Source organism: Neoarius graeffei, chromosome 27, assembly GCF_027579695.1.
Source record: "Neoarius graeffei isolate fNeoGra1 chromosome 27, fNeoGra1.pri, whole genome shotgun sequence".
Taxonomy (NCBI): domain Eukaryota; kingdom Metazoa; phylum Chordata; class Actinopteri; order Siluriformes; family Ariidae; genus Neoarius; species Neoarius graeffei.
In genome coordinates, this window is record NC_083595.1 from 43,145,310 (window position 1) to 43,170,307 (window position 24,998).

At 41.7% G+C, this 24,998-nt stretch overlaps 1 protein-coding gene across 1 annotated transcript in view; it reads right to left on the reverse strand.

Annotated features, from left to right (window-relative positions):
• Positions 1-24,998, reverse strand: part of mybpc3 (myosin binding protein C3) — a 96,915-nt gene continuing 71,917 nt past the window's right edge. The window contains exons 24-31 of the mRNA XM_060911635.1: positions 19,607-19,774; positions 14,831-14,919; positions 12,918-13,113; positions 12,609-12,748; positions 5,032-5,191; positions 4,708-4,844; positions 4,328-4,514; positions 1-412 (exon numbers count right to left, since the gene is read on the reverse strand). Of these exons, the coding sequence (XP_060767618.1) occupies positions 381-412; positions 4,328-4,514; positions 4,708-4,844; positions 5,032-5,191; positions 12,609-12,748; positions 12,918-13,113; positions 14,831-14,919; positions 19,607-19,774 (1,109 nt within the window). The 3' untranslated portion in view covers positions 1-380. The remainder of the gene's footprint in view (positions 413-4,327; positions 4,515-4,707; positions 4,845-5,031; positions 5,192-12,608; positions 12,749-12,917; positions 13,114-14,830; positions 14,920-19,606; positions 19,775-24,998) is intronic.

Sequence of the window (24,998 nt, forward strand, 5' to 3'; positions counted from 1 at the left end):
TTTACTGAGCATCAATCAGAATGTTTATTTTTCAATAAATTACATTACAGCACGTTTCAGGATGCAAGAGAGAAAACATCACATAAACCAACCCAGTGAAGGTTGTGATAACTATTCCTATCTTCACGTCAAACAAATGAAATGAAATGAAATGAACACAAGCCACAAACGCCAATGAGTGAAATGGTGAAAGAATGCATTTCTGGCAGACATATTACGTATAAACTTTGGGTATGTGCATAACGTTGAGTGAACACACAAACACAATGAACTCTTTTTGCTCTGTCCTGTAACCTCTGACATGTCCTGAGCTCAGCGGGAAGCCTGGAGGGGTAACTGAGTCCCCACCGTGTCCACATTCAGATATAAATCTGAGTATTTCATTTCTTCTTTTCATCTTTGGTAATTTGAGCTGCAAAGCATAAACAGAAACATGAGAGAATGATTTTTATTCGAATGAAAACGCTAGGCTGGCAATTCAGTTTATAATGTGTTTAGTAAAATTAAACATTGCTGATGTTAAAGGAATCAGAAACAAAAAGCATTCGGTCTGAGTAATCTGCTAAAGACATTTCAGAAATAAATTATTTCTATAGCAACATTTTAGCAAATATAAACTTGTCTGTGATGGGAGAAATATTATTATTCTGTCCACATTCACTGAATATGAGCAGTTGCGCGCTCCGATTGGCTACTCTACTACTAGGCTATCAGCTCATATACCATGAGTAGAGAAAAACAAAATGGCAGAGTGTGGTGCTGAACCAACCGAGGATGAAATTAAAACTCTACTCGAAAACAAAAGCACAAAAATTATCAAGTGTTTAAAAGAAACAGAAACAGCTAAAAGAATATACCCCCCAGTTCCTGTTCCACACTCCAGCCCAGTCGGTGGCGGTAATGCACCTTTAAGTTGGTTTGCCAACTGCCAAAAAAAAAAAAAACTAAAGAAGAAGAAGAAAACCCAAAAAATACAAAAACAAGCAACAAAATATGGAATGAAAAGTATTGATGGTAAGAACGTATCTTTTTTTTATTTTTCAAGAATTATTATTTTCGCATTTTTCACAAATTGCTACGGTCATTTCACTGGTTTGTTTGCATTCTAAGTAGAAACGATTTTGTCGGACGTTTTATATCAAGTTTTTATTTATTGAATTTGAAAAGAAAGGCTCTCTTTCTCAAAATCCAGTGACTGTGGATAGAATAAAACAATTATTCCACTCAATCTCGTCGTACGTGGCTTATAGCCAACTCGGCGCTCCACGCGTCGTCGGCTATCAGCTTGTACGACTCGATTTCGTGGAAAAACTGTTAAATATACAACTAAAAGTTTTCTTTTTTCAAGCTACTAGTGACTGATCATGGACCTAATTCGAAAGACTTTTTAGCAGAACCAAGTCAGAGTAAAGGTAGCTGTATAATGGTAGTGATCTTACCTTCAAAACAATTCAGACAACCAAACACGAGTTTATTCGCGAGCTGGGAGAGTCAGTAGCAAAGGGTGAAGAGAAACAGGAAACAGCAAGGATGAAGGATTAAAGTAAGACACACATTTGACTTATGGATCTCTTTGGAAAAGGATCCATTCTGGACCGTTGGACTGTATACGGAGTCAGGATTTCTCAACTCTCAGGACACACTCCTCTGCAAAGATTGACGTTTTGCCTACATCTAGCCAAAGTCATTATTGTGAAGTCTCTCCACTCGGTGACCATCTTGGCAACACCGACCCACACAGTTATTTCCAGTCATACACAACCAAGTTCTTATGTACATGAATATGGAAAGACCAAAAATGGATTAACAAGATGATATTTTAAACACGGATTTGAAGATACTTTAAAGGCAAATTACAATGTGGGTGGCTTTATAAACACTTTTGATGGGAAAGGCCATTTTATATTTAAAACATGGATGGCAACTGAAATTTACTGTTTACTGTTTTATGAAAGGGAGAAGTGCATGGAATACTGCACACTTGTACAGTATGTTACAGAACTCGTATGTAGGTGGTTTTTTTTTGTTTGTTTGTTTTTAACAGATACTTCCATATAGCTAACATACGGTAAAGGATCTATTATGGGGAAGTCATGGCCTAATGGTTAGAGAAGCAGCTTTAGGACCAAAAGGTCACTGATTCGATTCCCTGGACCAGCAGGAATGGCTGAAGTGCCCTTGAGCAAGGCACCTAACCCTTAACTGCTCATACTGTTGTACGTCATTCTGGATAAGGGCGTCTGCTAAATGCCATTAACGTAATCCATCCATCCATTATCTGTAGCCGCTTATCCTGTTCTACAGGGTCACAGGCAAGCTGGAGCCTATCCCAGCTGACTATGGGCAAGAGGCGGGGTACATCCTGGACAAGTCGCCAGGTCATCACAGGGCTGACACATAGACACAGACAACCATTCACACTCACATTCACACCTACGGTCAATTTAGAGCCACCAGTTAACCTAACCTGCATGTCTTTGGACTGTGGGGGAAACCAGAGTATCTGGAAGAAACCCACGCAGACACGAGGAGAACATGCAAACTCCACACAGAAAGGCCCTCATCTGCCACTGGGCTCGAACCCAGAACCTTCTTGCTGTGAGGCAACAGTGCTAACCACTACACCACTGTGCCACCCCCCATTAATGTAATGTATTATGAAAATGTTTTCAACACCCTGTGTCCTGTATGTCACTGTAAGAACACTGTAAGGTCTTTTTTTTTTTTATCGTGTAACGCCGTTTCCACACAGGTCATTTTTTTTAAGCAGGACCAATGTAATACAGTCACCATGTTGAGCATCACATGCTTTCCCTTTCATATTTCTAGGAGTGCCCTGAAATTCGGCAAGGCAGTGCGTCCCCGAAACAGGAGTTGAGAAACACAGCACTCAGATACACTCTTAGGTTCAGGCCTTAAAAGTTAATCATCCAGAATAAAACAAGGACATTTGATATATGCCAGAATTCTCCATGTTTCTTTGACATTTTTTGATACAAATACTAATGCAAGCTGTTCAGACCCAGTGTATGCCCGGTCATCCTTTGGATTTTATTATTAATACTTCTGGACTCTATGAATGTCAAGTAAAAGCATGACTTTGCATGATAATTCTTTTCTTTTTTAAGGTCTAACTTGTTGAAAATTCAGAGTAGCATACACTATATCTTCACTGTCAGAAAATAAAGCACATTATTGTACCTTTATGGGTACAATGGCTTGTCACTGAGGCAGTTCCCTCTAATGGCCCTTTTCCACTACCCTTTTTCAGCTCACTTCAGCCCGACACGGCTCGCGTTTCGACTACCTCAGAGCAGCACGACTCAGCTCGTTTCAGCCCTGCTCAGCACCCAAAACTCGCACGGTTTTGGAGTAGGGTTGAAGCGAGCCAAACCGAGCCGAGTGGGGCTAGGGGCGTGAGGAGACACTCCCCTGTGCACTAACTGGTGAGGAGGCGTGTCCTCACATGCCCACACACGCCCCGCGAGCACGCTGGGATCTGTAAACACCGTAAACCCGGAAGAAGAAGAAGAAGAATTACAAATTACGAGAATTTCTGAAGCCTTATGCGCCTCGCCTCATCTATATGCTCTTGCCAGTATCTGTTGGCGTTGTCGGTGACAACAAACCACAGCACCAAGACCAGCAACACTAACGACTCCATGTCCTCCATGTTTATTGTTTACTCTCCGGGTCGTGAGACTACCGCTTAAAAGGTCACTGATGTCACTGTTTGCGCCACCTAACGACATCACGTGATGTCCACCCACTTTCGCTAACTCTACCCAATGTGTCCACCCACTTCCAGCCAGCACGGTTCAGTGCGGTTGTAGTCGAAATGCAACTCCAACAGCCCCACTCAGCTCGACTCAGCCCAACTCAGCACGGCACGGCTCAGCCCAACTCAGCCGCGTTGGTAGTAGAAAAGCGGCATTATAGTTACCTTGAGGTCCAATAATGAGCCGTAGTGGGTACATTAGTGTAGATTGGGCCTTGAGGGACAGAAATAGACTCCTACTGTACCCCTATTTCTGACAGTGTTGTATTAGGTATTTGTATAAGAATGAAACCATGGATTCTGCTTTTCTGTCAGCATATATCTACACATACAATGCACAGTCACATGAGGAATCATATTATTTATGTATTATTAATATATGATCTCATATTTAACTGAACGCTCTACGGTAAAACAAGAAGCAGACAGAAATGTTATGGAATTATTCAAATAATTATTTTGGACTTTTCACTTTGCTTGTGTCAGTCTGCATGTCATTTTCTTTAGAACATGAATTAATAAGCCAAGCCTGATGTGTGAGGTACTTACGGCGAACCTCCAGCTTGCACTCGACGGTGTCCTCTCCGCTGTCGTTAACAGCTTTACACGTGTACACACCTCCATCGAACGGACACGGCTTCCTGATCTCCAGAGTCAAAATGCCCTGCTTGCTGAGCGTGCGGTACTTGGCCTCGTTTGTGATGTCCATCTTGTTCTTGTACCATGTTATTTTGGGCTAAAATGGACAGTAAGATTCAAGGAAATCAGTAGCAATTCTGGAACAATCAGGACGTTTACTGTAGAACCAGGCAGAACATGGCCTCCACTTATTCTCGCAAAGAGTATAGCTTGTGCATACAGGCGAAACTGATCTAATGAGCCAGAATAATGTTTTCCGATCTTATCTGTCAGATTTCAGATGTACTTGCCTTTGGTATGCCTCTTACAGCACAGCTAAGAGTGGCATTATACCCTGCGATGACCGAGCGGTTCACCAGTGGGTGTGTGAATTTGGGTGCCTCTGAGAAGTCGTGTTCTTTGTAGGTGGGTGGCTTGTACTTAATGCCTGAGGTTAGAACAAAATGTCAGAGTAAGATCAGGATATCTGTAACTAATACTGATTTAATATGAATAAATAATTGCAGTCTATATATTTACGAAATCTTCAGGCTCCAAAAGCATTTCAGTAAAAAGCAGTAATCCATCCAAATAGTGAGATAAATGTTTGTATGACTACACACAGCTCCTCTGACCTGTTTTCTGGATGTACGCGCTGTCCTTAGAGTTGCATGGCTCCAGACTCAGGCCCACCATGTTCATAGCAAACACTCGGAATACGTACTCGTTCCCCATGATCAGGTCAGACACCACACAGTGAGTGCGCCGATACTGCTCATAAACCGTGAACCATTCCTGTCAAACACATACACATACAGGTACAGGTGAGTGCAAATGTGTGCATCCTTTTTGTTTTTTTGGGCGAATAGATGACCTCGATTTTACAGACTAAACTACAAAACAGAATTTCATTTAATAGAGCACTGCAAGCAATGACATACTGTTTTACCAAGTAAAAACATCAAGGATATAGTTACATTTATTTAAGAATGCGTTTTATATTACAGTAAAACAAGTATATGATTATTCAACCCATTTTTAGACTTTTTTTTTTTTTAGTAAGTTTGGGGAAGCCATGGCCTCATGGTTAGAAAAGCAGTTTTAGGACTAAAAGGTCGCCGGTTCGATTCCCTGGACCAGCAGGAATGGCTGAAGTGCCCTTGAGCTAGGCATCTAACCCCCCACTGCTCGCCAGGCTGCTCTGGGTGTGTTGTACATCACTCTGGATAAGAGCGTCTGCGAAATGCCAGTAATGTAATTAGGCATATCGCTGGCCGTGCTGTGAAAATTGTGCATGCAGACGCTCGTCTGAGTTTCCAAATCTGTCATTGCCTAATTCTTGAATATTTTCTATTGTGAATACTATCATTAAAAAGCTTATAATCTCTCCTTTGTACCTATTACAATAGGTACAAGTGCCTTGCTTTGTACTACTGTACTTATTTTCCTAATGGATATAAATGTATTATTAGAATACAACATGGGCGGCACGGTGGTGTAGTGGTTAGCGCTGTCGCCTCACAGCGAGAAGGTCCTGGGTTCGAGCCCCGGGGCCGGCGAGGGCCTTTCTGTGTGGAGTTTGCATGTTCTCCCCGTGTCTGCGTGGGTTTCCTCCGGGTGCTCCGGTTTCCCCCACAGTCCAAAGACATGCAGGTTAGGTTAACTGGTGACTCTAAATTGACCGTAGGTGTGAATGTGAGTGTGAATGGTTGTCTGTGTCTATGTGTCAGCCCTGTGATGACCTGGCGACTTGTCCAGGGTGTACCCCGCCTTTCGCCCGTAGTCAGCTGGGATAGGCTCCAGCTTGCCTGCGACCCTGTAGAACAGGATAAAGCGGCTAGAGATAATGAGATGAGATGAGAATACAACATATTCTAACCCTTATCGTGCACTCAATATTTAAATAATATTGGCTGGCGTTGAGTGGTATGTCAGATATATTCCATTCAGCTTGCATGATACTGAACAAGAAGAAGACGAGTTCAATATCATGTTAGTTGAACGGAATTTTTCTGAAATACCATGAAAAAAAGCCAGCCAATATTATTATTATTATTATTATTATACATTCCTTTTGGGCTTTGAACACATCTTTCTCTTTCAAAATTCTCTCAAAATCTTCCATATTTAACGAAGCAAACCTGGCGGCCATGTTTGTTTACAAATTGCCCCAGTCACTCACTAGCGTGGAAGTTTTACATCTCTGACATGTGACATCATGTTTTCTTGACAACCATGCAATATCGTAAACCATATTCAATGCTCATTCTCCATTGGGTAGAGTGGCGTAATGCACGTAGGCTAAGCGATATGCTAACAATATTGCATGCTCTCAAAGCAAATGAATGAAACCCGCTCGAAGGGAATAGAACACGTGTTTTTATTCCATTGAAAAAGTGTCCTGTATGTATCATAATGACTGATGTTCTACCACTTTTACTAGTGTACTTGTTTTCCTAATGGATATAAATTTATTTTTAGAATGCAACATATTCTAACCCTTATCTTGCACTCAGTATTTTATATCACCTTTTATAAATATGAAACAATGTCGCGTCAACTTTTCATGCTGCTGTGTCACATCACGCATGTATTAAATTTCTTGCTATTAGCATGAAAATGTGGATTGAATGAGTAGATGGGAATAAAATAGCAGTCTATGTGCATACTCCAAGACCAGGGACCTAAAGTACGTTTATATTTAGCAGGACATCTCTGGTTTCTGACTTGGATATTGTTGTGTGAAATGTGATGATCCCAAGCGTCCCAGCTCATTGTTCTAGATGCACTAAGAGTAAATTGGGCCTGATACAGATGAGTGGTGTAACTCATATTCAGCCACTAACCTTGTAGAGAACAAAGAGAGGAAGATCGTGGAGTACTGGCAGTGCTTAAATCAGGCTACTGGAGGGGGGGAGAGTCAGGACATACCTGCCCCATGCTGAGGGGGCAAAGCTGCTCATGGATGACAGGCAATGAGGGTCATTTGGCAGTTCGGGCTCCAGATGCTCTGAATGCTGTTCTGTCCCACAGAGGCATCCGAATCAAGTCGCCAAGCATGTCACGAGAAGTTGAAACCCAGAGTGCTACTCCACTTGCACATACTGTACATACATTAATCAATTATAGAGGTGTGTTTGGGAGCTTAGCTACTTGTCATAACACTGGTAGGATTTCAGAGTACTGAGGGACAAAGGACAAGTCATATCTGCCTTTTGGTTTGTCTTTTCCTGCTTTGTCTCTCTGTTTGAAAGAGTGATGGGAAAGCCATTGTCTAATGGTTAGAGAAGCAGCTTTGGGACCAAAAGGTCTCTGGTTCAATTCCATTGACCAGCAGGAATGACTAAAGTGGCCTTGAGCAAGGCACCTAACCCTCAACTGCTCCCCTGGTTACTCTGGGTATGTTGTACATCACTGGATAAGAGCGTCTGCTACTGGTATATGCCTGTAATGTAATGTAATGATAACTGGCTGGTTTTTCATGATGATCTGAGCTAACTCCAGTTTTATGCCCTCGCTCCGAAGGGTATAAAAATGACAGGCTTGTTACTTGGTACCAAACGTCAACTTGGGGTTCTATACCGTGTGTACCATTTTCAGGTCTGTCACACATCAACTTCCTGTTTACCGAATGTATTTACGAAACATATAGCGTGGATTTACAAAACTTTTGTAACATTTTTCATTTTATTTTACCAACTTTATTGGACTGTTACAAAATAAGCATAAAAAAAATAAATAAACATAAAGTAAGGGCAGCACGGTGGTGTAGTGGTTAGCGCTGTCGCCTCACAGCAAGAAGGTCTGGGTTCGAGCCCAGTGGCCGGCGAGGGCCTTTCTATGTGGAGTTTGCATGTTCTCCCCGTGTCCGCGTGGGTTTCCTCCGGGTGCTCCGGTTTCCCCCACAGTCCAAAGACATGCAGGTTAGGTTAACTGGTGACTCTAAATTGAGCGTAGGTGTGAATGTGAGTGTGAATGGTTGTCTGTGTCTATGTGTCAGCCCTGTGATGACCTGGCGACTTGTCCAGGGTGTACCCCGCCTTTCGCCCGTAGTCAGCTGGGATAGGCTCCAGCTTGCCTGCGACCCTGTAGAAGGATAAAGCGGCTACAGATAATGAGATGAGATGAGATGATCTGTGGCAACCACAGTCATGGTACACAGACCAAGTACATGAAAAGTCCGTATTATAGATGGAGGTCAGTAATTCAAAGTACAGCTCTAACAGGGAGGATTTGAAAACAGGGAGGCTACGGAATTTATCTGGGGAAAAATATTTACATACATAGTTCCATGGCGGCACGGTGGTGTAGTGGTTAGCGCTGTCGCCTCACAGCAAGAAGGTCCGGGTTCAAGCCCCGTGGCCGGCGAGGGCCTTTCTGTGTGGAGTTTGCATGTTCTCCCCGTGTCCGCGTGGGTTTCCTCCGGGTGCTCCAATTTCCCCCACAGTCCAAAGACATGCAGGTTAGGTTAACTGGTGACTCTAAATTGACCGTAGGTGTGAATGTGAGTGTGAATGGTTGTCTGTGTCTATGTGTCGGCCCTGTGATGACCTGGCGACTTGTCCAGGGTGTACCCCGCCTTTCGCCCGTAGTCAGCTGGGATAGGCTCCAGCTTGCCTGCGACCCTGTAGAACAGGATAAAGCAGCTAGAGATAATGAGATGAGATGAGACATAGTTCCATGGTTTAACAATCCTATTGAAGAATGAGGCCTGATAAGTTGAAGTTCTGCAGTGAGTAGGTTTTAAAATTAATTTTGGGTTTTGGGCCCTAGACCAGTCATGAGTTACAAAAGACACGTAGAGGTTTATGTTCAAATCTGTTTGGCCATTAATGCATTTATATACAAAGACTAAGTCTCTAATCTCCGTATCATAAGTCAGAGGAAGCAAGTGCAGGCTTCTGAGTCTGTCTGAGTAAGTAGCATCCCCAATACGCTGTTGTAGTATCCAGCGCGTTGCACGTCGTTGGACTCTCTCTAACAGGCTTCTAAGGTTGACACTAGCAGGGGACCATATTTCAGACGCGTAACAGAGCTGTGACTTGACGAGCAACAAATATAAAGTCCTCCTCACTTGAATTTCCGTCAGCAAGGGACAGGATCTTTTTAGAAAGCCAAGCATCCGGTTAGCCTTGTTGGCTATTGAGCAGACGTGCGAATCCCATTTTAAATTACTTGAAATAACCACACCCAGGTCTTTTTCTTCGTCAACTCGTTGAAGGCACGTGCTGCCCAGGTGGTAGTCGTGAATGATTGGAGTTTTTTTCCACGTGATGGTCAATATTTTGCACTTGTTGGCATTATACTGCATGTTCGATTCACAACTCCACCCCTCAGCATTGGCTAGATCGCGCTGTAATTGCTCGCTGTCTTCGGATGTCAGGATAGTGCGAAAAAGTTTTGTGTCGTCTGCATATAGAGCGACTCCAGTTTCTTTATCCACAACCTCGGGAAGATCGTTGATAAAAATAGTGAAAAGCAACTACAAATCACAACTGCTTGATATTTGGTACTGAGCTTCAGTTTAGGGTTCTATACAGTGTATACTGTTTTCAGGTCTGTCGCACATCAATTTCCTGTTTCCCCACTGAATGTATTTATGAAACATATAGCGTGGATTTACAAAATTTTCACAACATTTTTCTCAGCAACTACAAATCACAACTGCTTGATATTTGGGATTTAGCTTCAGTTTGGGGTTCTATAGACCCTTTTCACGTGACGTCACGACAGACGCGGCCGCCATTTTGGACATGTACTACCAGTAGTTTACCACAGCCAACATTGAGGAACGGCAGCAAAGAAAGTGTTTATTTTCAGCAAGACTTCCATCATGCCACTATATTGTTGTGCACCTGGATGTAGTAACCATCAACAAACAAGGCAAGGTTTATCATTTTATCGGATCCCGACGGAGAAGATGGATAGCAGCCATTAACAGATTGGCAGCCCTCAGCATACCAACGCTTGTGTAGTGACCACTTTGTTGGAGGTAAGACGAATAAAATTAGCCAGAAAAGGCATTACATTGCTGTTAACATTCTGTGGCGGCGAGTGTGTAACCAAATAGGCTAAAATAACCCATTGTAACCTCTTTGTTCTTCTGTAGTAGCTATTAGCTAACGACATTAGCTAGCGTTGTGTTCCTTTGCTGTTGGTAGACTGTAGGACAGATCAGAGGCAGTGTCCTACAAACAGCGCTTAATTTGAGGGGGAGCAAGCCGGAGCGCGCTCCGGAACCTCGGGCGTTGGATCCGGCAGCTATTTACACTGGATCCGGTGATCCGACACCTCTTTTGACTATGTAACAAAAAATAAAAAATAAAAATAATTAAATAAAAAAATGCAAGTTTATTTAGTGTTAATGTCTGATTTTGATATCTGTCTTGTTGGTGATTTGTCTCATGAAACGACATCCACAAAATATCTGCAGATGAACTTAATTTGTAGTGTTATTACAAAACATGCCCAGAAGCGCAGCGCAGCGCCGCGCCCCCCCCTTTTATTCCGCACCGGAGCCGCTCATCCTCTGCGCTCCGGACCTCCCACTTTACAAATTAAGCACTGCCTACAAATAAGTGTTCAAAATAAGAGGAACATGTATTTGTCTCTTAAATCCAGGCCGTTCCCTGTAATCTGTAACAACAGTTGGAGAAAGTAATGGCAAATAGTGAGTGCACAAACCATAGAAGGTAAACTGTACACAGCGCCAGGGCAGTGTGATGGTATGTCTACTTTTAGATTGTGTTAGCTTATCAATGAACACACTCGTCACTCGACGAGTTTCACGTCTTTACGACGGATACTTAAATGTGTGTTAGGTATTATTGTTGCAGTCTAAGCAGTCATTGTAGCAGCTAGATGAGCGAGAACCGAAAGGGTCTGTGCCATAAACCGTTATTTCTGTACGGCGTTGCTAATGTGTCGTTACTGTTGTTATTTCTCCCTCTGCTCGCCCTGTAAATGCCCTACGTCGCTGGATAGCGAAGGTGTTTTCTGCATCTCGCTCTTTTTTCTTGTATGTTCTCCGTTTGTCGCCTTCCTCGCATTCAAACCAATTCGAGCCGAAGTCCGCTACATGTCCAAAATGGTGGTCGCGTTTACGAAGGTCACGTGACTGAAAAGGGTCTATACCAGGGGTGTCAAACCTGATCCATAAAGGGCCTTGTGGCTGCAGGTTTTCATTCCAGCCATGCAGCAGCACACCTGACTTGGCTCATTCAATCAACTGAACTGTCTTCACACAGTCAAATACTTGCAGCCACACCCACCCTTGATTAAAGGGTGGGTGTGTCAGTTGATTGAATAAGCCAAATCAGGGTGCTGCTGCATGGCTGGAATGAAAACCTGCAGCCACACGGCCCTTTATGGATCAGGTTTGACACCCCTGGTCTATACCATGTATACCATTTTCAGGTCTGTCGCACATCGACTTCCTGTTTACCGACTGAATGTATTTACAAAAATCATATAGTGTGGATTTACAAAATTTTCATAACATTTTTCTCAGCAACTACAAATCACAACTGCTTGATATTTGGTACCAAGCTTCAGCTTGGGATTCTATACCATGTATACCATTTTCAGGTCTGTCGCACATCGACTTCCTGTTTACCGACTGAATATATTTACAAAACGTACAGGGTGGATTTTGACGCTATTTCAAGAAGCAAAATGCTATTTCAAAATGACAGTTTACCAGGATGCTATTTGAAATCCCTGGGGAGAGACACTGCTCTTTACTTACTTGTTTCAGGGTTAATTATTTGTTGAAGTCAACATTCATCATAAGTGTCCTGTTCCTTCAATTGCTTGCATTCTGATATAAGCGAAAGTGCAGGGATACGTAAGTGAGCAGTAGCTCATAGTTGATCTTGTTAAAATTAATGCGTAATCTGTCAGTGGAATAGATGTCCAAGACCAGGGTCAAGTGTCCATGACCTTTTACCTTGGATAGATGGAATAAGAAATTCAATCTGGATGCTGTCTTGCATTACATGCCTTAGGGTTTTGAGTTCTAACCATTTGATTCACTTTGTAATTAAATAGATACCCATTCAACTTCTTCAAGAAGGGCCCCTGCCTTGAAATCTCCAATACCAGTTACATCCAATATTCAACATTTGCAGCCATTGCCATGTCATATTTACATTTGGTGATATATAGCACAGTACTAAGTAAATCAAATACCTGGACATGTAAATGTACCTACCATGGTCTTCTTGTCAGCTTTCTGGATTGTGTAGCCGGTGATTTCGCAGTTGCCATCGTCTTTGGGTGGCTTCCATTCCAACGCCACGTTGAAACCCCATATATCCACCACCTTCAAGTTCTGAGGAGAACCAGGAATGTCTAGCAGAGAAAAGCGATCATAGCATGATCATTAAAATCCCACAGTCTCGAATAATAAATTCCAGTTTTACAGCAACGTATGAGAGTCTTAATTTAAAGAAGACAGTAGCTAAAGGGAGATGAGGAACCTACAGTGTTTTGAGATGATGAAATGTACATAAGAACGTACCGACAATCTGAATGGTCACAGTGGCCTTGTCTTCCACGTTCTCAATCTGCACCTGGAGTTCATATTTCCCAGAGTCTTTGCGCTCTGTCCTCCTGATGAAAAGGATGCTGTCGGTGTCACTGTTTCTCACGCTCACCTGCTTCGTGTCAAGAGGCTCACCATTTTTCATCCAAGTTGCTTTTGGTCTTGGTTTTCCCTGAAGAAAGATGCCATTTTTATCACTTATGTTAAAAAAAGCAACAATTTTGTTCACGGTTATGGATTACTATGCTAGTGCCAATTGTAGAGAGATATTTCTGTAACAAGCACTGGCATAGCAATCTCATCTCATCTCATTATCTCTAGCCGCTTTATCCTGTTCTACAGGGTCGCAGGCAAGCTGGAGCCTATCCCAGCTGACTACGGGCGAAAGGTGGGGTACACCCTGGACAAGTCGCCAGGTCATCACAGGGCTGGCACATAGACACAGACAACCATTCACATTCACACCTACGGTCAATTTAGAGTCACCAGTTAACCTAACCTGCATGTCTTTGGACTGTGGGGGAAACCGGAGCACCCGGAGGAAACCCACACGGACACGGGGAGAACATGCAAACTCCGCACAGAAAGGCCCTCGCCGGCCACGGGGCTCGAACCCAGGACCTTCTTGCTGTGAGGCGACAGCGCTAACCACTACACCACCGTGCCGCCCAGCATAGCAATCGATAACCTCAAACAACATTGTTACTTTCTTACATGCTAATTTCATCATTGCCATTTTCCATGTGACTAATTGCTTCAATTAGATATTAGTTAGCATAATGTTAGCTAGTTTACTAGCCACCCTGGTTGCAGGTTTACACAATAGAGCAGTTAGCCTAATTTTATCTACATTGCTTGGGACGTGGCTGTTTTAACTGCATAATAATTAGGTTAGTGGTAGCTTGCTTTGCTACTGACCTTGACTTCTGGTTTACAAAAAATAATAGCTAGCCTAAAGCTAGCTACTTTGCTTGTAAAGAGTTAACCTAAGGTTAGGATCAACTTTAAGAGTGATTATCACAGTCCACTTGTGTTTTGTCAAATCAATCCAGGTTACAATCATATGATACAATATAGATATGTCATTTGAGTGGAAACCGTTTGGGGATGTTAAATGCTTCGTGCTGCACGCATGCAGGAGTTTTAAACAAATAGGGTCAGGACCTGTGTGCTGTTTTTAAGTAACGCATTTCCCTGAAGACCCCCGCTCTCAACTGAAGTTAGCTGGGATTGGCTCTAGCTTCCCTCATGACCCTAATGGATAAGTGGTATAGATAATGGATGGATGGAGTTCCACAGAGAGAACTTAAAGCTGCTGTACAGATTTGAATCACTAACATATATTGAAGCTGCCGTCCATGTGGATCCATGATCACTGAATTTCAGCCGCACAGCTCTGTGCATTTACAGTGTCTCAGAGACAATAAGAACAAGCCCTTCCTGTCCTAATTAACCCTCATTAACACAGTAGTCTGGCCAACACACTGTGGCTGGAGGCCAAAGGAGCAGCAAGACGCTACCAATGATAGTCATCTTCTTCTTGTGCAGCCCCAGTGGCTGGGTATTTTACCTAATTTGCATGTCTTTGGACTGTGGGGGAAACCGGAGCACCCAGAGGAAACCCATGCAGACACGGGAAGAACATGTAAACTCCACACAGAAAGGCCATGAGGTTCGAACCCGGAACCTTTTTGCTGTGAGACAACAGTGCTAACCACTGCACCACCGTACCGCCCAGCTACCAACAAGGCTCATATAAGGCTCATTCAAGTGTCCAGTACCTTGCATAAGTATTCACCCTCGTTGACATTTTCCACATTCACAACCTGGAAAAATGGATTTTAACGGGATTTTATGTCAATTTTATGGTATTTTATGTTGATTCTTACCTGGAATGGGATCACCAGGTTAACAGACTCCCCTACTTTCTTGATGAGGGTCTGGCGAAGATTGCGAGGGATCCAAATTTTTGGACGCTCTGTTAGAAGGCATAGAGAAAAATCTGAATTAGGGAGTGACCCATGAGATAATAACGCTGGACATTTTGAAAAAAAACTAACATACTGGCAGTTGCAGTGGTGACGAAACAACAATGTTTTAAATTTTTACAGCAGGTAGTGTTGCTACCTCACAGCTCCAAGGACCCTGGTTTGATTCTGAACTGTTGTTATTGTCTGAGAAGAATTTCACAAGTTCTTCTCCAGTTTCCTCCCACCCCTCAAAAACATGCCAGTAGGTGCACTGGCTATTCTGTATTGCCTTAGATATATATATATATACACAGTGGTGCTTGAAAATTTGTGAACCCTTTAGAATTTTCGATATTTCTGCATAAATATGACCTAAAACATCATCAGATTTTCACACAAGTCCTAAAAGTAGATAAAGAGAACCCAGTTAAACAAATGAGACAAAAATATTATACTCAGTCATTTCTTTATTGAGGAAAATGATCCAATATTACATATCTGCGAGTGGCAAAAGTATGTGAACCTTTGCTTTCAGTATCCGGTGTGACCCCCTTGTGCAGCAATAACTGTAACTAAACATTTCCAGTAACTGTTGATCAGTCCTGCACACCAGCTTGGAGGAATTTTAGCCCGTTCCTCCGTACAGAACAGCTTCAACTCTGGGATGTTCGTGGGTTTCCTCACATGAACTGCTCACTTCAGGTCCTTCCACAACATTTCCATTGGATTAAGGTCAGGACTTTGACTTGGCCATTCCAAAACATGAACTTTATTCTTCTTTAACCATTCTTTGGTAGAACGACTTGTGTGCTTAGGGTCGTTGTCTTGCTGCATGACCCACCTTCTCTTGAGATTCAGTTCATGGACAGATGTCCTGACATTTTCCTTTAGAATTCACTGATATAATTCAGGATTCATTGTTCCATCAATGATGGCAAGCCGTCCTGGCCCAGATGCAGCAAAACAGGCCCAAACCATGATACTACCACCACCATGTTTCACAGATGGGATAAGGTTCTTATGCTGGAATGCAGTGTTTTCCTTTCTCCAAACATAATGCTTCTCATTTAAAGCAAAAAGTTCTATTTTGGTCTCATCTGTCCTCAAAACATTTTTCCAATAGCCTTCTGGCTTGTCCACATGATCTTTAGCAAACTGCAGACGAGCAGCAATGTTCTTTCTGGAGAGCATTGGCTTTCTCCTTGCAACCCCGCCATGCATACCATTGTTGTTCAGTGTTCTCCTGGTGGTGGACTCATGAACATTAACATTAGCCAATGTGAGAGAGGCCTTCAGTTGCTTAGAAGTTACCCTGGGGTCCTTTGTGACCTCGCTGACTATTACACGCCTTGTTCTTGGAGTGATCTTTGTTGGTCGACCACTCCTGGGGAGGGTAACAATGGTCTTGAATTTACTCCATTTGTACACAATCTGTCTGACTGTGGATTGGTGGAGTCCAAACTCTTTAGAGATGGTTTTGTAACCTTTTCCAGCCTGATGAGCATCAACAACGCTTTTTCTGAGGTCCTCAGAAATCTCCTTTGTTCGTGCCATGATACACTTCCACAAACATGTGTTGTGAAGATCAGACTTTGATAGATCCCTGTTCTTTAAATAAAACAGGGTGCCCACTCACACCTGATTGTCATCCCATTGATTGAAAACACCTGACTCTGATTTCACCTTCAAATTAACTGCTAATCCTAGAGGTTCACATACTTTTGCCACTCACAGATATGTAATATTGGATCATTTTCCTCAATAAATAAATGACCAAGTATAATATTTTTGTATCATTTGTTTAACTGGGTTCTCTTTACCTACTTTTAGGACTTGTGTGAAAATCTGATGATGTTTTAGGTCATATTTATGCAGAAATATAGAAAGTTCTAAAGGGTTCACAAATTTTCAAGCACCACTGTATATACGTGTGTGTGTGTGTGTGTGTGTGTGTGTGCATGCTGCCCGGGGCTGGACTGGCATCCCTATACGCATGCGCTGAGCGCTGTCTTCATCAGTAAGAACCAGCAGTGCGGCAAAACAAAGGAAGAGAGATACAATAGCTGAAAAAACAGCAAAAGTGACCTGTCTAGCTTTTTTCGCCTTCTCAACCTGATCATGTACGGTACAGCTGAAGAACTGTTTGCCATCCTCCAGAGCAAAATGCAATGCATACATTAGCTCCTAGTGCGTCCATTTAGTCTGTTTTAACATAAGGAAATTTGAGCACATTTTACCGATTTTAGCTTTGCTCCACTGGCTACCCATCCATTTTAGAATTCATTTTAAAATTCTTTTATTTGTTTTTAAATCTTTAAATGGTCTTGCTCCATCGTACCTCTCTGAGCTGCTATACCCCTATACACCCAGCTGAGCTCTCGGGTCAGCTGATCAGCTGCTCCTGAGAGTTCCCAAGACGAGGCTGAAGCTCAGAGGGGACCGGGCTTTTTCGGTTGCAGCTCCAAAATTATGGAATGCATTGCCGCTGCACATTAGACAGGCCTCCTCACTGTCTAATTTGAAAACTCTTCTTAAAATGCACCTCTTTTCTTTGGCTTTTAACACCATGTAAGTTGTTGATTTTATGTACACAGATATTTTATTTGGAGTGGATAGCCTATTTAATTATTTATTTTTATTTTATGTTCTATGGTGTTATTTTATTGTATAGTTTTATTGTGTTTCTTTATTGTACAGCACTTTGGAAACCTTTGTGTTTATTTAAACTGTGCTTTATAAATAAAATTGGATTGGATTGGATAATGAGTCGTCTTACAAATATGACTTTTTTGTTGTAGGTGGCACAAATGACTCATGCAAAAACATATCAGTGTGCACATGCATGCCGTTTCAGGGGGCAGATGCGTTCACATTACTTAACAATTATTCACCGAAGGCGAGGTGAATATCGGTGAATAATAACCTACATGAAGTCGAGGTTATTATTTACCAGTATTCACCTCGCCTGAGGCGGATAATTGTTTTAGTATAAATACACAGGTGATTATTTAAAAAAATTTTAAAAATCATATTTTTAAAAAAATTAACTTGTCAAGCTTCAAAAGCGGTACGCAAATGTAATGTGTGCAGACTTGTCACTTATCTACACGATTCACATAAAATACTTTGTTTTGAAATCGATAAGTTCCACCTTACTTTTGAATAGTCTTAGACCAAACTTCAGCGCATCTTTAGTGCTTTTATGAACAGCATTTTCTTTCATAATTTCACATTTTTCCTCACGGTGACAAAGTGATCGGCCGCCATTTTGCCGAGTCACTCGAGGTGATTATCGAGGAATAATCCAAATCTCACGACCAATCAGAGCGTCTGATTTTCTTATAATTACCTCCGTATTTATACTACAGTTAGATACAGGTCACTTGTAATTATGCACGTGAACCATCAAGCTAGGCAAATCCGATCTGAACAAAAACTCAGAATTGAACAGTGAGGATTGTAATGTGAACGTAGCCTTTGACAGATGATTTTGATTCATTTAACCAGACACAGGTCCTGGGATCCTAGACACTTTAATTCAGTTTCAGTAACACTTGTGATCATTGACTAATAGGAACGGTTTGTTTGTGCGTCCGCGTTTCAGTCAGCGAGGCATCCTTAAGGTTTCCATTGTTAAGTTTAATGTTACAGATGTTAGCAGATGTGAGTCATGATACGATTCTGAGCAACAGCCGTCATGTGTATAAGCTATAGGAAATAATTTCCTCAACAGTCCGACATTCACAGATCAGTGGAGCTACTTTGTCAATCTTTTTTTTTAGGTTAACATGCAGTATAGGTAATTAATGTGTAACAGATAATCAAAACCCAAACTGTGATTGAACCTTTTTCTCCTGTGAAGCCAGACTTTTGCTTTTATATGTCAAATAAACTGCCCCAACTGATATAAATTAAGGGGTAAGAAAAAAAAAGCCACATCATATGGTGGAAATGAGAAGGAATGGGAAATCATGTCGTAAATGTGCCCAATAAAACCTAATAATGAAGTTTATGAGAATGGTTTATGGAAAAGAGGGCCATGACCATGACTCACGCAGGCTATTTTAACTCCTAGCTGCAAACCATGTTGTTTAGGACAATAATCAGGAAGTCATCAAGCAACAGACAAAGGATCCATAATATATTTGCCTAAATGTGTCTATTAGAATAATTTGAGCCTGTTATTGAATTTATTCTACTTCCAAGCATGAAGGGGTTTGGTCAAGGACTATATCCGGCCCTTGGGCTTTCTATTTTACAGACCTGCTTTAATGTAATTGTGTATATCTCTTACTCATGAATGCTAGTGGCTGAAAGCTGATCAGGAACAAGCTGGTGATTGCCTCAGTGAACTAGACTTATTAAGTTAAAACAATAAAAGCTTTTGTAAAGCACTCTATCTAATGTATTTGCTGCAAGTTAATGCAGCTAAATGCAGCTAAAATTGAAGTAAAGGCATCTGAGAAATGCAAATTTGGTTCTGATAGTTCCTTGTGCTGTGAGAGGAAAACTTGAGTACTACATTTAGTACCATGTAGCACATTTTATTTTTCGTTCGTGTCAAGCTTGACTGCTATTTCGAATATACTCTCTGTAATACGTGCCATAAATAGCTACTATATTTTTCCAACAGATTCATCCCTGACTTACAAGTCTCCTGACATGCAGCGGTAATTCAGTGTATATTAAACTCACGCATGATCTCGCGGATGGTGACAGCCTGGGCCAGAGTGGCAGGAGGACTGGGGCCAGCCATATTATACGCCCGTACACGGAACTGCATCTTCTCTCCTGTAGGCAGGTCACGGATGATCACAGAGTTCCTCTCTGTAAGACCCTCAAACGCTGGAATCCACTCATCAGCTAGATGAAATGTAAAACAAAGCAAATGTCACAAGTCTGCATAAAAATGCTAGGAGTCCACACAGAAGCAACGCTCCAGGTTTTTTATACCAATAAAATAGTCACACTTCAGCCATTTTCTGTTCAAAGAATACCCTAATTTTTGTTAGAAGAATGGTTCATTCTTAATCTAATATTACTAATCTTGTACATTTGTCCATTTCGTGTTGTGCCTAAGAACAGCTTTACATTCACACACTTGCTTTATCCAGATCTTCAGTGCATTTTATCTGGAGCCGACCCACCGGGTTCAGGAAGGATATTTCTGATAAACGGTCATTTTTCATACTAAGGGGTCAAAAAGTACAGAAAATTATACTTGAGTATGGTAAATGTGCCAAAATTAATGAACTAATTAGCTGAAGTACAGTAGCTATTCAAAGTGATCATTGACTGAAAGTGAAAAAGTACTGTACTGAAATCTGCTTACATATTTCTAAGTGCTGGGTAAAATGTTGTAGGTACAACAGCCCGTCTCTCTTTAAAAAACTACAGATCCCACCAACCAACTTCGGTGTTGACCTACATCACGCCTGGGCGGGATCACCTACAGTGGTGCTTGAAAATTTGTGAACCCTTTAGAATTTTCTATATTTCTGCATAAATATGACCTAAAACATCATCAGATTTTTACACAAGTCCTAAAAGTAGATAAAGAGAACCCAGTTAAACAAATGAGACAAAAATATTATACTTGGTCATTTATTTATTGAGGAAAATGATCCAATATTACATATCTGTGAGTGGCAAAAGTATGAGAACCTCTCGGATTAGCAGTTAATTTGAAGGTGAAATTCGAGTCAGGTGTTTTCAATCAATGGGATGACAATCAGGTGTGAGTGGGCACCCTGTTTTATTTAAAGAACAGGGCTCTATCAAAGTCTGATCTTCACAACACATGTTTGTGGAAGTGTATCATGGCACAAACAAAGGAGATTTCTGAGGACCTCAGAAAAAGCATTGTTGATGCTCATCAGGCTGGAAAAGGTTACAAAACCATCTCTAAAGAGTTTGGACTCCACCAATCTACAATCAGACAGATTGTGTACAAATGGAGGAAATTCAAGACCATTGTTACCCTCCCCAGGAGTGGTCGACCAACAAAGATCATGCCAAGAGCAAGGCGTGTAATAGTCGGCGAGGTCACAAAGGACCCCAGGGTAACTTCTAAGCAACTGAAGGCCTCTCTCACACTGGCTAATGTTAATGTTCATGAGTCCACCATCAGGAGAACACTGAACAACAATGCTGTGCATGGAAGGGTTGCAAGGAGGAAGCCACTGCTCTCCAAAAAGAACATTGCTGCTCATCTGCAGTTTGCTAAAGATCACGTGGACAAGCCAGAAGGCTATTGGAAAAACATTTTGTGGAAAGGATGAGACCAAAATTGAACTTTTGGTTTAAATGAGAAGTGTTATGTTCGGAGAAAGAAAAACACTGCATTCCAGCATAAGAACCTTATCCCATCTGTGAAACATGGTGGTGGTAGTATCATGGTTTGGGCCTGTTTTGCTGCATCTGGGCCAGGACGGCTTGCCATCATTGATGGAACAATGAATTCTGAATTATACCAGCGAATCCTAAAGGAAAATGTCAGGACATCTGTCCATGAACTGAATCTCAAGAGAAGGTGGGTCATGCAGCAAGACAACGACCCTAAGCACGCAAGTTGTTCTACCAAAGAATGGTTAAAGAAGAATAAAGTTAATGTTTTGGAATGGCCAAGTCAAAGTCCTGACCTTAATCCAATCGAAATGTTGTCGAAGGACCTGAAGCGAGCAGTTCATGTGAGGAAACCCACCAACATCCCAGAGTTGAAGCTGTTCTGTACGGAGGAATGAGCTAAAATTCCTCCAAGCCAGTGTGCAGGACTGATCAACAGTTACCGGAAACGTTTAGTTGCAGTTATTGCTGCACAAGGGGGTCACACCAGATACTGAAAGCAAAGGTTCACATACTTTTGCCACTCACAGATATGTAATATTGGATAATTTTCCTCAATAAATAAATGACCGAGTGTAATATTTTTGTCTCATTTGTTTAACTGGGTTCTCTTTATCTACTTTTAGGACTTGTGTGAAAATCTGATGATGTTTTAGCTCATATTTATGCAGAAATATAGAAAATTCTAAAGGGTTCACAAACTTTCAAGCACCATTGTACGTCACTTCCTCCATGAGCACATATGTGACTCAACCACAGTCCATCTAAGAACTACAAATCCCATCAACCAGCTTCCGCGTGACCTGCGTCACGCTGGGGCGGGACCACCAACGTCACATCCTCCATGAAGGCATAAGTAACGGAACACGTTTCCGCTCTTTCTCTTTTCCGTCTGGAGCAGCTGTCTGTACACAAAGAGATTTGCTCTGCCGAGCAAACCAGATAAAGACGTCTTTTCTTTTCTTTCTTGCAAGATCCACGATTTACCGCGATTTCTTTGTTTACCACTGGCCCCGGTAAAAATCCAGAATCGCGCGATTTTAAACTCAGATAGAGTTACAGCCGGTTTTGTTTGTCTATCAGTAACGTTACCAAACCGCCGCCCAAAGCAGTTTTAATTTAAAGTTAGGAGCGATCAGATTCCTCCTAATTAAAGCGCTGTGCACATTATTTGATCAGAGACTTCTTTTCATCACGAGCGACCACGTGTCGGACCAAGAAATCCTCTGCTTTCCACGGAAGCGACTCACGTGCTCCACAACGGTGAAACTCCAAAAGTCTCGGAACATCTTCTCATAATCTCGCGTAGAAATGAGATGCTGAAGTAAGACTGGCATTTGGGCAAAACCTAGTCTTAGGAATTAGCTTTTATGAAGCAGTGTGAATTTAAACTCAGGAACGGTTTAATTGTGTACATTGTAAACACTTAGGATGTTGAATTGATGATTGTTCTATTTTGTTTTGACCTCTCAATTGTTTAATAGATAGGCTGTGCATGCTTCTCTATTCCTTACTAACATCCTCAATTTCCTTATTACACATTTTGACCTCATCAAGACTTCAGTGGATTTAGTAGTGTTATGAGCTAGTGGGTTAGCTACCGGCTAGTCCTTTGTTACTTAGAAACACGTGGCCACAGGCCTCACAAACACACCTTAGCTAAACACATGGCTAATTTCTTTGTCTCGTTAGCAAGCTAGGCTAACCTTTTTGCTTAGGCCACAGGCCACACACAAACACACCTTAGCTAGCAATCCATGCTAACTCTTTTGTTCAGGCCACACACAGGCTAACTCTTTGTTCAGGCCACATGGCCACACACACTGTATATAATGATTCCAATTGCTATTATCCATTTTTATCTTTGTTATAATAAATTCAGGGTGGCACGGTGGTGTAGTGGTTAGCGCTGTTGCCTCACAGCAAGAAGGTCCTGGGTTCGAGCCCCGGGGCCGGCGAGGGCCTTTCTGTGTGGAGTTTGCATGTTCTCCCCGTGTCCGCGTGGGTTTCCTCCGGGTGCTCCGGTTTCCCCCACAGTCCAAAGACATGCAGGTTAGGTTAACTGGTGACTCTAAATTGACCATAGGTGTGAATGTGAGTGTGAATGGTTGTCTGTGTCTATGTGTCAGCCCTGTGATGACCTGGCGACTTGTCCAGGGTGTACCCCGCCTTTCGCCCGTAGTCAGCTGGGATAGGCTCCAGCTTGCCTGCGACCCTGTAGAATAGGATAAAGCGGCTAGAGATAATGAGATGAGATAATAAATTCATTTATTATTGAAACTGTGTTTATATTTGTGTTCCGATATTTTTGAAGTCGCCCAACCTCAAAGAATTCCAAGGTGCATATGAGTTGTGTAATACGGTAAGTGATCATAATAATTTGGAATATACCATAATTTAGCTGTTTGGTAATTTATTATTAAGCACCAAAATTAAAGGTATTGTTTAATGAGACTGATTTAATGACATTTAATGAGACTGATTTAATAATTATTAATGAGACTGATTCAATGAGATTGATCACTTAATTACCAATTGCACCTACAATGTTACATTTCTATTACTGTTGGAGTTTCGAGATGTTTTGCTGCACACACACACACCGTGTGTCCGATGTGTAAATGTTTTGCCAAGATAAAAAGCGTCCCACATTTTACAATTCTGGAGATCGCCGAAGCAAGTTCGCAACAATATCATGTGACCACCATGGGGCGTTTGACTTACTTTTAACCAAAACAAGTCAGCATGGGCAAACATGGCGGACTCTGCTCTCCCACCAGCTAAAAGCCAGCGGAAAAGAAAAGGAAAGCCTGACTAGTGACTGCAATTGCAAGATAGAGCAAGGTTAGATGACGTCATCTTTCTGGACAGATAACTAAATCATTCTAGCTAGTGCTTAGCTATCTTAGCCTTAGAATGCATGGGTTCGACTCCACAGTAGCGAGTAATATGGAGTTATACACCTAATGTTTTGATCTTACACAGAAAGAAACGAGAACACAAAAGCAGTAACAGAGAAAAGATATATTCGTCTTTTGTTTCACATCAATGTCAACCATAAATTGCATCCCTGCGACTCAAAACTTTCCGAGGTCGATGCAGAGTCATGATGTTTTCCACGCATCCCATCTTGGTGTGACGCAGTTCCATAGTTATACTAATTAGTTAAATTTCCTTGCGTTCAGCTGTTTCCGTACGGCCAGACTGTTTACCTCAAGAGGGAGGATATTTGGTCTCCTCCCTCTTGAGGTAAACAAGATGCGTGGAAAACATCATGACTCTGCATCGACCTCAGAAAGTTTTGAGTTGGGGGGATGTAATTTGTGGTTGACATTGATGTGAAACAAAAGACGAATATATCTTTTCTCTGTTACTGCTTTTGTTCTTTTGAGACAGGAAAATGCCATGGACAATTTAAAAAAAATAAATAAATTCAGATGACATTGCAGTCAGCACCTTTAAATATAATTAGACATCAGGATTTTTTTCTTCAACATGAATTTGTTGGCAAATTCATAATGTTTAAATAAAAAGATATACCACTTAAAGGAGAGGGTTGCTATTCATACCTTTTCCTATGACTTGTTTAGTATAAAATCAAACAAAACCCAATGGAATTATCCTCATTTGTTTGAATTCGTTCAAAATTCTCTAGAAAAATATTTTGTTATCCCCCCCACACACACACACATTAAAGGTAGACTGCCTTTCAGATTTTTCAAGTGTAGGTCATAAAAAGAAT